Below are 16320 nucleotides of genomic sequence, written 5' to 3'. Positions count from 1 at the left end.
GTTTTTAGGGTTCCGTACCCAAAGGGTGCCAACGGATCCCTATTAGTGAGACTCCGCTGTCTGTCTGTATATCTGTCTGTCTGTCCGTCCGTCTGTCACAGGGATCTATCTCTGGAGCCGTAATAGCTAGGCACTGAAATTTTCACAGATTATGTATTACAGTGGCCGCTACAACAAACAAATACTAAAAATAAAATATAGTAAAAAATTAAAGGGGGTCGTCATACAAGAAACGTGTTTCATTCAGCGGTTTTTGGTTGCTAGGCTGCCAAGATGACGGCCGTCAGTTGCTAAGGGCAACGCGAGTGACCCTATGTTGTTTTTAATGTTTTACTACTCATTAATTTGCGATTTTAATTAGTGCTATTTTATAAAGCCTTCGATAGTATAATAATTGTCTCTAAGACCGTGGTTTATTTTTTAATGCAGCATTAAGACTAAATAACAATTTATGATCCACAAACCCCCGACACACACTACACACACTTCACAAAAGCCGACTTTAATAAAGCACTCACAGCCGCTGTGTTTAATGTTTATTTACACTAAAAAATGCCCGTTATAATTCATACTAAGTAACACTATTTAGTTACAAGGTCAAAACTTAAGATCAAGTCAAGATTTATTCACTAATTCATAATAAGTACTATGTAAGCGCCGTCGGCCGAATTACCGCGTTCAGCCACTTTTTTTTTCTGCCGCGGTATAGGTATACGAAAAAGTTCAATAGAGTGTGTGGAGCTCCCAATCCATACTGCCCTGGAGTGGGATGTGTATAATGGCCGAGATGATGATGATGATAAGATTAGATTGTTATTTTATTGTTACTTAACTAGCCATGTCCCATCACGATTTAACCGAGTTATACATACCACTTGTAGTAAATATTGTCAAGGGCGTTTTAAAACAAAAGTGTACCTACCCTTTCCTTTTTCTTAAAATTTTGGAAAAAATATGGGTTTTCCTACTCAAAATCAAGAGTACAATCGATTCCTGATAAAACTGACTTATAAAATTTTGTATCAAAAAATGAGAACATTTTTTTAAGCGATCGGAATCGATTGTGCTCCTGATTCCGAGTAAGACAAACCATATTATTGCCAAAATAAAAAAAGGGTAGGTACACTTTTTTTTAAACGCCCTTTAATAATCCAGAATAGCATTACACGGCCAAATTACAAATGTTGGTAAGTGGCTCAACAATTCCTGTTCGCGATTGTAATACCTAATGTGTGGCTTTATACTGATTGCAGCTTTGGCTAACGTTCGGCGCGTCGCTGGCATTTTTAATCATCGGGCTGGTGAGGGGATACTCTGCGTCCGCGCTTCCATCTCTCGAGGCCTTTGACCCAACGCTCATTCAAAATAGTGAGCAGAAATCATGGATAGGTAAGAACGTGTTGTTTAATATTACATTCGATCATGCTTAGAGCCAGATTTATAGTGCTGCTAAATTAAGGTAAACGTCTGAGTGTTCAAAACGCTAATGCCCAACAGACGGCACCCTGCTATCATCAAGATTGCTAATGACATAAGATAGAAGATGCCAACTATTGGGGCAGTGACGAGCACTCGTACGTTTACATTGTACTTCTGAAAGTAATACCTAATATTCGATGTTGACATAAACATAAGTATGTAGCTAAAACTCCAATGTTTCTGTTGCTGGCAATATTGGCACTGGATTTTGGGTATTTCGGGATAATGTTCAATATTACCGTAACATTTAAAATGCTGACTAGCGTCAACGACCCTGAACAGCACCAGTCTTTGCAAATCACACCTGTAATTAAAAGACAAGCAACGAAGTCGCATGTCGGAGTTCGTTAATTTTTTTCGTTAAATTACGTCGAGCTAACTTTGCCTAATCGCGTTTTGTAAACGTAAAAAACTAAACAAAATGATGCGGCAGTAAAAAAAACAAAAACAATTGTTTTTTTTACTGCCTCTCTATTTATAACATTAATTTTTTACTTTTGTCAGCGTCTTAAAGGTTTACCGTGTCCTATTAACTTTTCAGAATGTTATTTAGGTAGGTACATATATTTACTTATTTCAGAATGTCAACTACATATATTATATTTGTTGTGTAGCATAATGTGGATAACTAACCTCACTTAGTGGAACACTGAACCATGTTTTTCCCCATTTTTCCGTGTTTGGCAGTCAAGCCTTAGCTAACGTAAATACCCCAGTGCTTGACATGGCCAATACCTCTACATGACACCCGACTGTAACTGCTGTTGTTATAATGACATAAAATTAAAGATGGCAACTATTGGGACAGTGGCGAGCACTTGGACGTTCACCTTAAAGGTACATAGGGTAGGATATATTTTTGTGCAGGTTCAATTCCCCCGCTCGGCGCGTTCGCTGGCAGCATGCTGTCGGGCCCGTTGATGCAGCGCGCGGGGCGCAAGCGCACACTGCAGATGGCAGCACCTTTGTGGGCGGCGGGATGGCTACTTCTCGGTTTTGCGCCGTCCTTCCCGCTTATCCTACTTGGCCGCTTCGTCTCTGGCTTGTGCGTCGGCTTTAGCCTGGCGCCTGCGCAAGTTTATGTAAGTTGATATAAGGTTGTTTCTCAGGTGACAATAAATATACTGTCACATTATGTAAGGGGATGGTTTCTTCGGGTGACTCGTATACTAAGTCCTAGACCCTGGTCATCAGATATAAGTAGTAGGTACTACACAAGATGGCTATTGCCGTAATACTAAGAAATTCCAACTCACTGTTCAACCTCAGCTTCGAAGTAACGCCCACAGAAGAGGAAAATTCATTGATTCTGATGTAGTACGTGTAAGTCAAGTGGACCTATAGTCATCTACCTCACCTACGCACTATGTGTTGGGCGTCAATCACTCCTGCTGGCTCGTGCTGAGGCACCGACCGACTTCAGACTGGTAGAAAATTATTTTCATGGTTTTTTGTAGTCGGTTCAATTTTTTTTTAATTTTTTTTTCACGCTTTTTAGTGTAAATAATCTAAGATACAAGAGTTTAATATCAACTGCTCATCGCCTTTTACGAAAGATTGCTTTTTCCGCTGCAGAGACGTACATTATTGAGGAGTCCTGTTGCTTCATCACCCGTTCCATTTCACCATATGCATTACGAGGAGCATAAATCGCTTAGCAACTGTGTTAAAGTAATTAAAATTCAACCCGTCAAATACTTGTTATTGAGTAGTAACTCTGATGGTCAACTGTGGTCTTCATCATCAGTTCCACTTCACCAAATGATGATTTCAAGAGCAAATGCACGAGTTACTACTAAATATATCCAATTTACTATAGGTGTCCCTACAACATTTGAAGAGTTCCCTCGATTTCCTTAAGATCCAATCATCAGATCCTGATTTAATGCTTATGGGACCTAATTGAAGACATTCCTAGACGAACGTAAAAAAAAATCTAATCGGTTCATACATGACGGAGGTCTGAGGTATCAAACATATAAAAAAAAAACCGATAACCTCCTCCTTTTTTAAAGTCGACTAAAAAGTGATATTGTTATTTTGAAAAGGACATTTTTTTTCCTCGCATTCGTGAAAAGTAGAGTGTTTAACGCGAGACTAAACAACCATAATGCCACTCGAACTATAGCCACCCTCGCTCTGCTCGGGTGGCTCAACCTCTCGTGTCATTATGGCTTGTTTTAGTCCCTTGTTGAACAATCTACTATTATTACCGCATATCTCTCATACCTAGGTCACACAAGAATCGTCCCACAGCAGAGCCAGTATTTAAGTGTCCTGATGACCTGCAGTGGTATTAAAAAAAAAACAACATGATGCTTTTCCGGCGCTTGTTATCTAATGTACCTCAACCGTGGTACCATTAGAATCGTCCCAGCAACCCAAGTGTCCTTAGATAGGTGACGTTAAAAAAAAAACATGGCGGCTGTGAGATGCCAATAATCGGGGGTCAACAAATTTTCTTTTTTTATAGGATTTTTGCTGTCTTGTTTCGATCTTTTCAGTTAATTTTTGCAGGCGGGTTTTTGATTTATAAAATTTCTTTTTTTTCAAATACCAATTTACGTCTGCAGTTTGAGTGTTACGCAAAATATATATATTTAGCAGATTATTTTTTTTCAACTGCAAAGCTAATTTTGTACTGATTAACCGGATTTAGCAGAGGATTAAATGTAGCAAACAGAAATAATGATCAAAGGTTAATTAATACATATTTTAAGGGCATTTACTGGAGCTTCCTATTAATGCTTCATCAAATACGCGCGTTTATTCAATGCGATTAACGTTGTTAATTAAATATCATTGTTTAGTTGCTACGTACTATAGTAAAAAATATATTTATTTCTTAATATTTAATTACCAAAAACATCATTTAATTTCCTGTAGCATTTAGGTGAATAATCACACACAGATCCTTTTTTAGCTTAAATAAGTATTATAAATTCGTTTTTCTATATACCTACTTATAAATCAGTAGGTTCATTTTTTAACGGGTAAATGTTTTTATGACTACTGTACTTTTTGTTGGCTGTAGGTACTTGCCATCTCATAGAAACTTCATAATTATATTGAATAATAAATCAATTCGAAATAATGTCATTTTTAAAATATATCTGGTTGTTTTGGGACAAAGTTTATTGTTGAGATGAAAATATATTTTTCACCTCAGCACCTCAAACAGGCAGGTTTTGCTATGAGAAATCAGTGAACAAAATCGCATTTTGCTCACTCCGTGAGACAATAGTTATTTGTGCAACAAGAGAGCAAAGTCGTTTTTTGGTGCGAGTGTTGATTTTGAATCCCGAGTAAGCGAAGGATTCTACAATGATTCTAGGTTAGAATCCTGAGATCAGTCCGGTTTAAACACACGAGATGCAAAAAAACTTTGGTCTCGTGTGACACATGCAATTTTTCACCTCAGCAGCGAGAACATTATTTAAATGTAACATAAGAATAAAACCACATATACCTACCTATTTACAAAACAACCAACAACAATTTTTTAATTATAATCCGAAAGATTTAATTTAAGATTGTAATCAACACATTTGATCCTATCTCTCGCTTTTTTCGTGTTGAAGTGAAAGTGACAGATCAAAGTGAAGTTCAAATATTTGGAATTCAAGATGAGACAAAATCCTGTACTCAACATTTAAAAAAAAAAGTTACTTTGTCTCACGGAGTGAGCAAAATGCGATTTAGCTCACTCATAGCAAAACCTGCCTGTTTGAGGTGCAAAGTAACGTTTTTTTTTAAAATGCTGAGGACCGTGTTGGGTCTACTCACTAAATTCCAAATATTTAAATATTTATAGATTTTTTTCAAAATGGTTTTCAATGTGATTTTTATATTTGTTTCTTAATTATCGGATTTTATTTAAAATTGTGTTTGTTTTGTAAACACGTAGATATATATAGTTTTATTCTTATACTTCTTACTTACTTCGCCGGCTCAGCGACCCAAAGTGGATCTTGGCCTCCGACACAAGACTCCGCCAATTGTTCCTATCCCGCGCCATTCATTCTGCCACCTGCATGTCGCACAGGTCTTTTCGGACTTCATCCAACCAGCGATACCTAGGCCTTCCGATTGGCCGTCTTCCAATATTCTTATGTTACATTTAAATTATGTGCTCGCTGCTGAGGTGAAAAATTGTATATGTCACACGAGACCAAAGTTTTTTTGCATCTCGTGTGTTTGAATCCCTTGCTGCTCTCAGGATTCAAAATCAACACTCGCAACAAAAAACAACTTTGGTCTCTTGTTGCACAAATAACTATAGTCACTATTATTCTGAAGGTCGACAAAGTCAAATACTTAAGATAAAAATCATACTAACTAGGTACTGAGGTTTCAGTTACAAAAGACAGTAGTTAAAAGGTAATGTTGTCGTCATTTTTCCAGTTTAAGATTTTATTTACAAAAGCAAAATTGAACTCTCCTTATTTTTATTTTTTTAGGACCCGCATACTTTCTTCAACTTTTTTCCAGTTTCATCATATATTTCGATTTACTTTTTTTTCAATTTTTAGACCTGTTACAATGTCATTGACTTACTTGCAATTCAAACATGTCGTATTCAAATGCAAATATTAACTTCCGAGTGTTGTTCATTAGTCACCAATATGTAAATAATTTGCTAATCATTAGTTCATCACGACTTGAAGATACATTACCTTTAAGTTGTAACGGAAATCTTAGAATCTCGTTTGTTTACATTTTAATTTTTAATACCTATGTAAAAGGTCATGTAAACAAAATTTAAATTAATAAATAAAAAAAATCGAAAACTCGATTGCCTTGAAAAACTAAAAAGAAGGAAATAAGACGAGTGGTTTAGGACTGTCATGTAATTCTAAATAATGAGATGAAAATTGAACAATCATTTAACTGGGGGTGAATAATGATTTAAGCATCCATACATACAGACAGACGTCGGAGACGTCGACTTTATTTTATACTATGTAAAACATAAAGACAAGAAAAGAACAAATATCCTATCCTACTAATATTATAAATTTGAAAGTTTGTGAGTGAGTATGTTTGTTGCTTCTTCACGCTGAAACGGCTGGACGGATTTGGATGAAATTTGTCTAAAAGTTAGTTTATAGCCTGGATTAAAACATAGAATACTTTTTATCCCGATATTCCCATGGGATAGGGAGAAAATCTCGAAATAACAACCGCTGGGCTTAGAATTATGAAATTCGGTATGTGGATAGCTGGACTTTTGGAATAACACATAGGCTACTTTTTATTCCGATATTCCCACGGGATGGGGATACAATTTTGAAGTTTTAACCGCTATGTTATGAGTCTTGAAATTTTGGATAGTTGTTTTTAACACTACCTCAATGAAAATCACGATATAGGCTAGAAATTCCCAGGAAAATTTTGTAAAATCCGGGAATTTCAATTGTAACTACCAGATCGAATAGTTTACGGGTGCGAAGCCGCGGGTAAACTCTAGTCCTCCTAATATTATAAATGTGAAAGTTTGTGAGTGAGTGAGTATGTTTGTTACTTCTTCACGGTGAATCGGCTGAACGGATTTGGATGAAATTTGGCGGAAAGTTAGTTTATAACCTGGATTAAAACAAAGAATACTTTTTATCCCGATATTCCCACGGGATAAGGATAAAATCTTGAAACAATAACCGCTGGGCTTAGAGTCATGAAATTTGGTATGTAGGTAGTTGGACGTCTGAAATAACACATAGGCGTCTTTTTGACCCGATATTCCCACGGGATACCTAGGGATAAAATCTTGAAATAACAACCGCTGGGCTTAGAGCCATGAAATTTAGCATGTAGGTCTCTGGACCTCTGGAATAACACATAGGCTTTTTTTATCCCGATATTCTCACGGGATAGGGATAAAATCTTGAAATAATAACCACTGGGATTAGAGTCATGAAATTTGGTATGTAGGTAGTTGGACGTCTGGAATAACACAGAGGCGACTTTTTGACCCGATATTCCCTCGGGATACCTAGGGATAAAATCTTGAAATAACAACCGCTGGGCCATAGAGCCATGAAATTTAATATTTAGGTAGTTGAACCTCAGAAATAACACATAGGCTATTTTTTACCCCGATACTCCCACGGGATAGGGATACAATCTTGAAATAATAACCGCTGAGCTTAGAGTCATGAAATTTGGTATGTAGGTAGCTGGATGTCTAGAAAAACACATAGACGACTTTTTGACCCGATATTCCCACGGGATAGTTTTGTAACTAAGGGAACCCATACATCCCTGTATTATTATTATTATTATTTTGTATTTTTTTCTTTAATTGTATACTGTAGTTTTTAAGTATTTTATTTGTAATTATTTTATTTTGAAAAATGACTTTCTGACAAGGTTCTTGCGGCGCATTATTCTTGGCAATAATGGTCTTTACGAAAGCGCTGGTAGTTTAAAAAATGACGTGTAAAAGTGCCCATTGCGGCCTATTTACTGAATAAATGATTTGAATTTGAATTTGAATTTGAATTTGGATAGGAAAAAATTTTCAAATTTCAGCACTGGGTTTAGAGTCTTGAATTTTGTACAGTAATTCACAACACAACCTCAATGAAGACCAAGATATAAATTTTAAAAATTTTTAGGGAAATTTTGTAAAATCCCGAAAATTTCAATTGCAACTACCAGATCGAATAGTTTACGCGTGCGAAGCTGCGGGTAAAAGTTAGTAGTACTATAATAATGAGACCCCATACATTACTGTAATTTTTGTATCAATTTTTATATTTAATTTATATATTTTAATTTATTTTGTTATGAGAGTTTTCATATTTAAGATAATTCATCATCATCATCCCAGCCACGTCACACACACACGTCACACAGCCACGTTATACGTCCCACTGCTGGGCACTAAACTGTCTGGGGCTGGGTAATAAACGTTTTGATTTTAATTTTGGTATATTCTTTTAAGGTAAGCGAATGCTGTGACCCGGAAATCCGCGGCCAGCTAGGATCGCTGCCAACACTGTCGATGTCCCTGGGCATCGTGCTCTCTTACATCACCGGCAAGTGGCTTTACTGGAGACATCTCGCGTTCTTCTCCGCGACTTTCTGCGGTAAGTGGCTCTACTGGAGACATCTCGCGTTCTTCTCCGCGACTTTCTGCGGTAAGTGGCTCTACTGGAGATCTCGCGTTCTTCTCCGCGACTTTCTGCGGTAAGTGGCTCTACTGGAGACTCTCGCGTTCTGCGGCGGTAAGTGGCTCTACTGGAGATATCTCGCGTTGCGTTCTTCTCTACTGCGACTTTCTGCGGTAAGACTTGTTCTTGACTTTCTGCGGTAAGATTGTCTTGATCTAAGACATGTTTTTTTTTCACCAGAGATGCTAAGCTGCAAATCGAAAGATATAGGGTACCTACGTGACTAGATGTTGCCCGCGGCTCTGCCCGTGTAGACTTCGTTTATCGCTATTCCGTGGGAGCTATGGAATTTTCCGGGATAAAAACTATCATATGTCCTTCCCCGGGACTCAATCTATCTGGACACATAATTTCATCTAAATGGTTCAGTAGATCCAGAAATGACTCCCTACAACCTCACAAACTTAACTCTTTATAATAGTAAGTATAAGTACTCATATAAAGTACGTGATAAGGTAAATTTACTAGCCCTCGACATGCAGATGCCCTGCTCTCACCTCTATTGCTAAGGAAATGAATGACATAAAATTAAAGATGGCAATTATTAATTAGTGAATGAGTTATGCTGTTATGCTACACCTTTGAGGAAGAACTGGGAAGAGTAAATTTTTGAAAAGATCGAATGGACAGGAACTTGAAATGTTGCTGAAGATATTCCCGAGTGTAAGATTGAAGAGTCACAGTCACTCCTTGAATGAATTTGTTTGAGTGTGTTGCTGGAACGCCTGTGGATTATAATAACCAATAAGATGTACCTACGATTGTCAAGTCTGCGTTTCGTTAGTGCCATTTTTTTGTTTAATTGAACGGCAATCTTAAACATAATTTTCAATTTCGGTGTCCATGAATTTATGTCTATGTTAGCACACGTCAATGTAACGTGTAAATTGTTAGCAGAAAACTCTCGATGGATTCTTAGTTATATTTTTGGCAACCTTCACGCTCCAAATCTGATTTTTTGACAGGTGTGAATTTTCTCACATAACTTATGTTTTTAATCCCTATTTTTAACAAAAACGGAACCCTTATAGTTTCGCCATGTCTGTCTGTCTGTCTGTCTGTCCGTCCGCGGCTTTGCTCAGGGACTATCAATGCTAGAAAGCTGTAATTTTGCACGGATATATATGTAAACTGACCGACAAAATGGTACAATAAAATAATAATAAATAATTTTAATGAATTATTTAAAAAAACGAATACGTGGTTGTTGTTGCTAACACCGTAAAATACCAAATATAAAATGAAAACACGAGACCTTCCACCAAATAAAAGAATAGTACAACATTGTTTTTAGGGTTCCGTAGCCAAAATGGCAAAAACGGAACCCTTATAGTTTCGCCATGTCTGTCTGTCTGTCCGTCCGCGGCTTTGTTCAGGGGCTATCAATGCTAGAAAACTGTAATTTTGCACGAATATATATGTAAATTATGCCGACAAAATGGTATGGGTTTTTAGAGTACCTAGCTCCCACGTAAAGTGGGGGTGTTTTTTTTTCTGACCCAACCCTATAGGCTAGGGTATCGTTGGATAGGTCTTTTAAAACCGTTAGGGGTTAGATTCAGTGATTTGTTTGCGAAATATTCAACTTTAAAGTGCACATTTTCATTAAAATCGAGCGTCCCCCCCCTCTAAACTAAAATTTAAAAGGAAAACTATAACGGCTAAGTTTGCTTAAGAATTATTTGTCGTTTAAGAGTAAATAGAAGCTTAAGGTATAAAATATACCAAAACTATGGAAGATTCCGTATAAAATACGAAATCCTTAGAAGAATATTACTTACTTAATTTTTTCGTAATGGCTACGGAACCCTATTTCGGGCATGTCCGACACGCTCTTGGCCGGTTTTTTACATAAGTCATGCTCTTAAGCAAAATGTACGCGGTTTGAGGTCATTTTCGATTGGTTATTGACATAAACAGACACACTTAAAAACAAGATTTTCAGACTTTTCCCATGCATCGCCAACCAACCGCACGAGGCCGCTTGTAGACGTCCGTTGTTTCACTGGACGATAGACCGTGTTTTGGCCGGACTTGCGGTGTTGTATGGCTAGTCACCGGACAAGTGTCCGGTGCATCTACACACATTCATTGTAAGCCATACACCGTAATCCCGGCAAAAAGAACGGTCCGTTAAATTGTCCGGTGAAAACAACGGACGTCTACAAGCGGCCTGATGGTAATAGAACAAAATTAATTACATTTTATTACAGTAACCCAAAATTAACCATAATCCACTTATTAACCGTTTCTAAATTCACATTTTTTTTAATATTTAGAAATAACCACAAGCAAATAATTTTACTTATTTCAACTGTCACAAAACTGTTTCAGGAATGCCAGTTAGACCAAATATGACATACTAAAAAAGATCAAATGTTAAATTACGATAATATACGCTATAGATAATCATAATCACGTCTATTGAATCTTGTTCCATTTCCATATCTGTTTTTGCGATGACCTGTCCGAGCTAAGATTATAATAGTTACCAAATGACCAGACCTGACCAGACCAAATTTAAAGTTTCTAGAACTTTTTTGGTTACAGCAATTTGTACGGAAACACCTTTTTCAATGATTACCTAATCACGTAATAACGTATCTTTTGTTTGCGTTGATCTATTTAGAAGTTTCATTTCTTCACTGCTTCATGGGGTAGCAGATCTAAGTATATTAATTTCAGCTTGATACTTCCACGCGTTCCTGAGAAAAAGAGTATCGATAGATGGACGGACGGACAGCGAGTTCCGTATTTGTCTAATGAGATGCGGATTACGTAACCTTAAAAATATGATAGGTAAGTATATGTCATGAGTGGCGTTCGTTTAACTAAAAAATTATGAACAAAAAATGAGGAAAAAAAATGCGAAGATGATTATGATTACAAATCGGTAGTAGAACAAAAAAACCGGCCAAGAGCGTGTCGGACACGCCCAAAATAGGGTTCCGTAGTCATTACAAATAAATTAAGTAATATTTTTCCAAGGATTTCGTATTTTATACGGAGTCTTCCAAGTTTAGGTATATTTTATACCTTAGGCTGCTATTTACTCTTAAACTACTGATAACTCTCAAGCAAACTTAGCCGTTATAGTTTTCCTTGAAAGTTTGATGTACTTACTACCATCCTGAATTTTTTCATATTTTTCCACCCACTGGTTTAGATTTTACAGAGAGGAGGGGGCTCGATTTTCATGAAAATTTGCACTTTAAAGTTGAATAATTCGCAAAAAAAACGAAAATTCGTCTTAGTAAACCCCTAATGGTTTTAAAGGACCTATCCAACGATACCCCACACTATAGGGTGGATGCGAAAAAAAAATCACCCCCACTTTGTGTCCATGGGAGGTAGGTACCCTAAAAAAATTTTTTTTTTTAATTTTTTACTGTACCATTTTGTTGGCATAGTTTACATATATATATATCCGTGCAAAATTACAGCTTTATAGCATTGATAGTCCCTGAGCAAAACCGCGGACGGACGGACAGACAGACAGACACACATGGCGAAACTATAAGGGTTCCGTTTTTGCCATTTTGACTCCGGAACCCTAAAAAGGCCCCTGCGGCATTGTGCCGAAGATGCTGGCAGCATTTCCGCGTTGAAATCGCTAGGCTAATTCTTTGAGCGAGGTAACTGCCAGCTCTTCGGTCTCCGGTGGCATGTATATAAGCCTCTTTGAAGAGGCTTAGTGCTCCTGGGCCCCACGAACCAAGGGTTTCGACACCGAAAGGGACGAAATTATATTCGGCGCCGAGACCACTATATTTAGTACCTACCTATATTATGTATATTCCATTATCAGTTTGGGTTCTGTATTATGGCTGCAGGTGCGTTGTTTGTACTCCTCCTGCCTCTACCGGAGTCTCCAGTATGGCTGGAAGGCAAGGGGCTGGATGCCACGGCTTCCCTCAAGTGGCTGCAGCTCTCGTCCCGCGCCGTTGCCGTTGTTAAGGACGACGAAGTACCTGAGTAAGTAACTGATTAGTGATTGATTACACATCTTTTATTTAAAGTAAAAAATATGTTGTTTTTTCTGCAGAACTAAGGTTGTTTAATACACGCCTTCGCACATGTATACTTTTTTGAGACAAATAAAAACGAGTCTAAATCTACTTTGCAATCATGTTCTGTCTCTTATATAATTTTTTAAACATTTTCTTTCACAAAAACCTTCTCGTGACAATTAAGTAGGCCATATTACCAAAACAAGAGTCAAACAAATATGGACAGCTGTTCTGAAGTGACCACAGTGAGAGCACGAACATACATTTCTACAAATTATTTTTATTCATAAATATATATTTGCATTAGGCCAGTCATGTAAGTTTTGCTTTCAATTAAATTATTTCGCTTTCTCCTTCTGGGACGTTCCTATTCTAGCAGGAGATAGCGAAACAATGACATCGTCAACATAGAGCATACGACCTATTATTTAGTTTAGTTTCTTTCTACCTATTGCAGAAAATCAGATGCTGCTGCGCCCGCCGCTCCACCCAGCCTGTTCACGCGGGAGGTGTTCTGCTCATCGTCAGTGATCAAACCCCTCATAGTAGGGTTCGCACTGCTTTTCTTTCAACAATTCAGTGGCATTGACGCGGTCATATTTTTCACTGTTGAAATCTTTGAAAGTGCAGGTAGGTACACAACATGTTCCTTAATGAACGGTTAGTATTTATAGTGGAGCAGCTTTTCGAGCGCTAGGCTAGGCGGTGCCGCGGACCGGGGCCCTAACCTACAAATTATGGATAAAACCGGCCAAGAGCGTGTCGGACACGCCTAATACAGGGTTCCGTAGCAATTACGAAAAAATCAATCAATATTTTTCTAAGGATTACGTATTGTGTACGGAATCTTGCAAGTTTAGGTATATTTTGTACCTTAGGCTGCTGTTTACTATTAAACTACTAATAATTATCAAGCAAACTTCAAAAGTCGCCAAATTCTTAAATTTATCCGCAATTTTGGGTTAATAGGTAATCATTTGTTTCAAATTATCACAGTTGGTAAATATTACATAATATCTAGGTTCTGAGGAATAAGTTAATCAACCAGGTAATTACATAGTAATATGTTTAAAAAAATAGATTATCGCATTGAAGATTGAAAATGTTTAACGGTTACTTTTTCGCAACTATTGCCTTTAAATTCAATTTTTAGGGTTTCATAGGCCGACAAAGAAACCATAATGGTTTCGTCATGTCCGTTCAATCGTCTATAGCTTAAAGACCTAACGCTAGGAAGCTGCATTTTTATGGATATACATACATCTAATATATAAAATTTTCGAGTCACAATGTTTGTGAGTGTGACCAAGCTCCTCCGAAAAGACTTGACCGATTTTTATGATTTTTTTTGTGTTTAATTGGTAGGTCTGAGAATAGGACGTAAACTATTTTTCATATTTGTACGCGGACGAAGTCGTGAGCAACAGCTGGTAATTATGTATTAACCACGCGGAAAAAGCAGTAAAATCAAATTTTGAAACTTTTTGTTTTAGGTACACCTACTTCATACACCTAAAGTAGGAATGTGTGTTTCCTCTAAACTTATAATATAGAAAGTAACATATCATGAGTTTTTTTAAATATTGTAGGTTTGCTGAGATTATTTTCGATTTATGCATGCAAAATGGTAATTGGATTTGAAAAATGTAAGCTTTAAAGGACCTTAGTCAAGTGTTTCTCCTCAGTTCAAGCTAAACCATTAGCGTCAAATATCTAAAAAAACCTGAATATTAAGTAATAATATAACGAACATAAATGTGAAGCTATCACAGCTTAGTAGGTCTGTAGTTGTGGGAACAGTCGATCAAAACTTTTGCCCGAAACGCACTTTTGAACGGTTATTTTTTTGCAAAGCTTTTCTGTCAATATCTTTGCGCGAGAGGGAGGATACTTTTTGACGTCATGTCAAGCAAGTTAAAGCTACAATGGTTTTCAATTTATGTATCGGTATACCCAGGTAGCACACTGGACCCGATGGTGGCTACGATCATAGTGGGCGTGGTACAACTGGTCTGTAACGGAGTGAGCACGATGCTGGTGGATCGCGCAGGGCGGCGGCCGCTGCTGCTGCTCTCTGGTGCCGTCATGTGTGTTTCTATGTTCGCAATGGGCACCGCTTACTATTTGGAGCTGCAGCATTCTGCGTGGCTTGGGTAAGTTCAAATGTGACTTTGGTACAGCAGTTTGAGGGGTAGCACGCTCAGACCTCGGTTGGCTAGTTGTTACGACCATCCATAGTGAGTCTGCAGTCTGTGACTGCTTTTTAGGAAAATGACACGTGACTTCATATTCGCAATGGGGACCACTTATTTGGAACTACAGCATTCGGCATGGCTAGGCTATTATGTCTGAATGAAATAGACAAAAGCTTTTCATATTATTTGAACTTTACTTTCAGTAAAATAAGTCTCTGCCTTATTTTTTCTAATTAAGACGAATATCTCCCAAAGGTAAAACGTTTTATTCAGACTTGTCTCATCAAATTTTGTGAAATAAAATGATAATTTAATTAGGCATGATTATCGATTTTTCAGAAAATGTTTAGGCAAAATATTTTGTTTGCTGAAAGGGACGATTTTTGTGCAGATGTTAGGTGCCATTTAAATTGCTACAATTTCAATTGATTTAATGAACCTAAAGCTATTGCGGACACAATATATAAAAAGCGGCCAAGAGCGTGTCGGACTCGCCCGAAATAGAGTTCCGTAGCCATTACGCAAAAATTAAGTAATATTTTTCTAAGGATTTCGTATTTTGTACGGAATATTCGAAGTTTAGGTATATTTCATATCTTAGGCTGCTATTTACTCTTAAACTACTAATAATTCTCAAGAAAACTTAACCGTTATAGCTTTCCTTGTAAGTTTGATATACTTACTACCATCCTTTTTTTAAATAATTCATTATTATATTAATAAATTAACAAAACTAGACAATTCTGATAATAATTTAATAATATGTATATATTATAGCAGTGTCTGAAAAATGCGAAAATTGCGAGGATACGAGTATTACACAGTAATAGTAAACACTAACGTAATGAAGAAAAAAAAACGGAGTGTATAACTGATTTATAAAACACTTATTACTCTCAATTTAACTAACAACCCTCGCCTGCGGCTTGGGTGGATATGAACATCACGGGCGCATTTTATGCACTTGTACAATCTGTTATAATTGTGTATCGTAGGTACCTGCCAGTAGCCAGCTTAGTGGTGTTTATGGTGGGCTTCTCCCTCGGCTTCGGTGGGCTGCCATTCCTGCTGCTGGGCGAGCTGTTCCCGCAGCACTACCGCTCGCAACTGTCTGCTATGGCCAGCGCCGTCAACCTGCTCTCCATGTTCACCGTCATCAAGTCCTTCCACGCTCTTGAGGTTAGTTACAATTTGTAATCTGTTTTTATTTCTTAATTTTATTTACGAATGGATAAGTTTAGTATATTTGTTATCATACTTATCATTCCGAGAGTTAACGCTTCTGACAAAAAATCTGCACTGCAGGCGTCTAATCTAACGCCTCAGCATAAAGCTGAGTCAGCGGCCGAAATACATCATGCCTGTATTTTCATTTTTTTTTGTTTTATTGGTGTTGTTTTTTTCTTCTATTTAATTATAAAAATAAAAATTGTTTATACAAGAAACAACACATACTATCGG

General features: G+C 37.3%; 1 protein-coding gene across 1 annotated transcript in view; it reads left to right on the top strand.

The window, feature by feature from the left end:
- Positions 1-16320, top strand: part of LOC141432016 (facilitated trehalose transporter Tret1-like) — a 36120-nt gene that overhangs the window by 18252 nt on the left and 1548 nt on the right. The window contains exons 2-8 of the mRNA XM_074093374.1: positions 1254-1389; positions 2347-2561; positions 8426-8570; positions 12488-12629; positions 13122-13298; positions 14626-14817; positions 15855-16038. Coding sequence (XP_073949475.1) covers positions 1254-1389; positions 2347-2561; positions 8426-8570; positions 12488-12629; positions 13122-13298; positions 14626-14817; positions 15855-16038 — 1191 coding nt within the window. The remainder of the gene's footprint in view (positions 1-1253; positions 1390-2346; positions 2562-8425; positions 8571-12487; positions 12630-13121; positions 13299-14625; positions 14818-15854; positions 16039-16320) is intronic.

This window comes from Choristoneura fumiferana, chromosome 10 (assembly GCF_025370935.1).
Source record: "Choristoneura fumiferana chromosome 10, NRCan_CFum_1, whole genome shotgun sequence".
NCBI lineage: Eukaryota > Metazoa > Arthropoda > Insecta > Lepidoptera > Tortricidae > Choristoneura > Choristoneura fumiferana.
The sequence above is the reverse complement of the archived record's forward strand: the minus strand, read 5'-3'. Positions and strand labels throughout refer to the sequence as shown.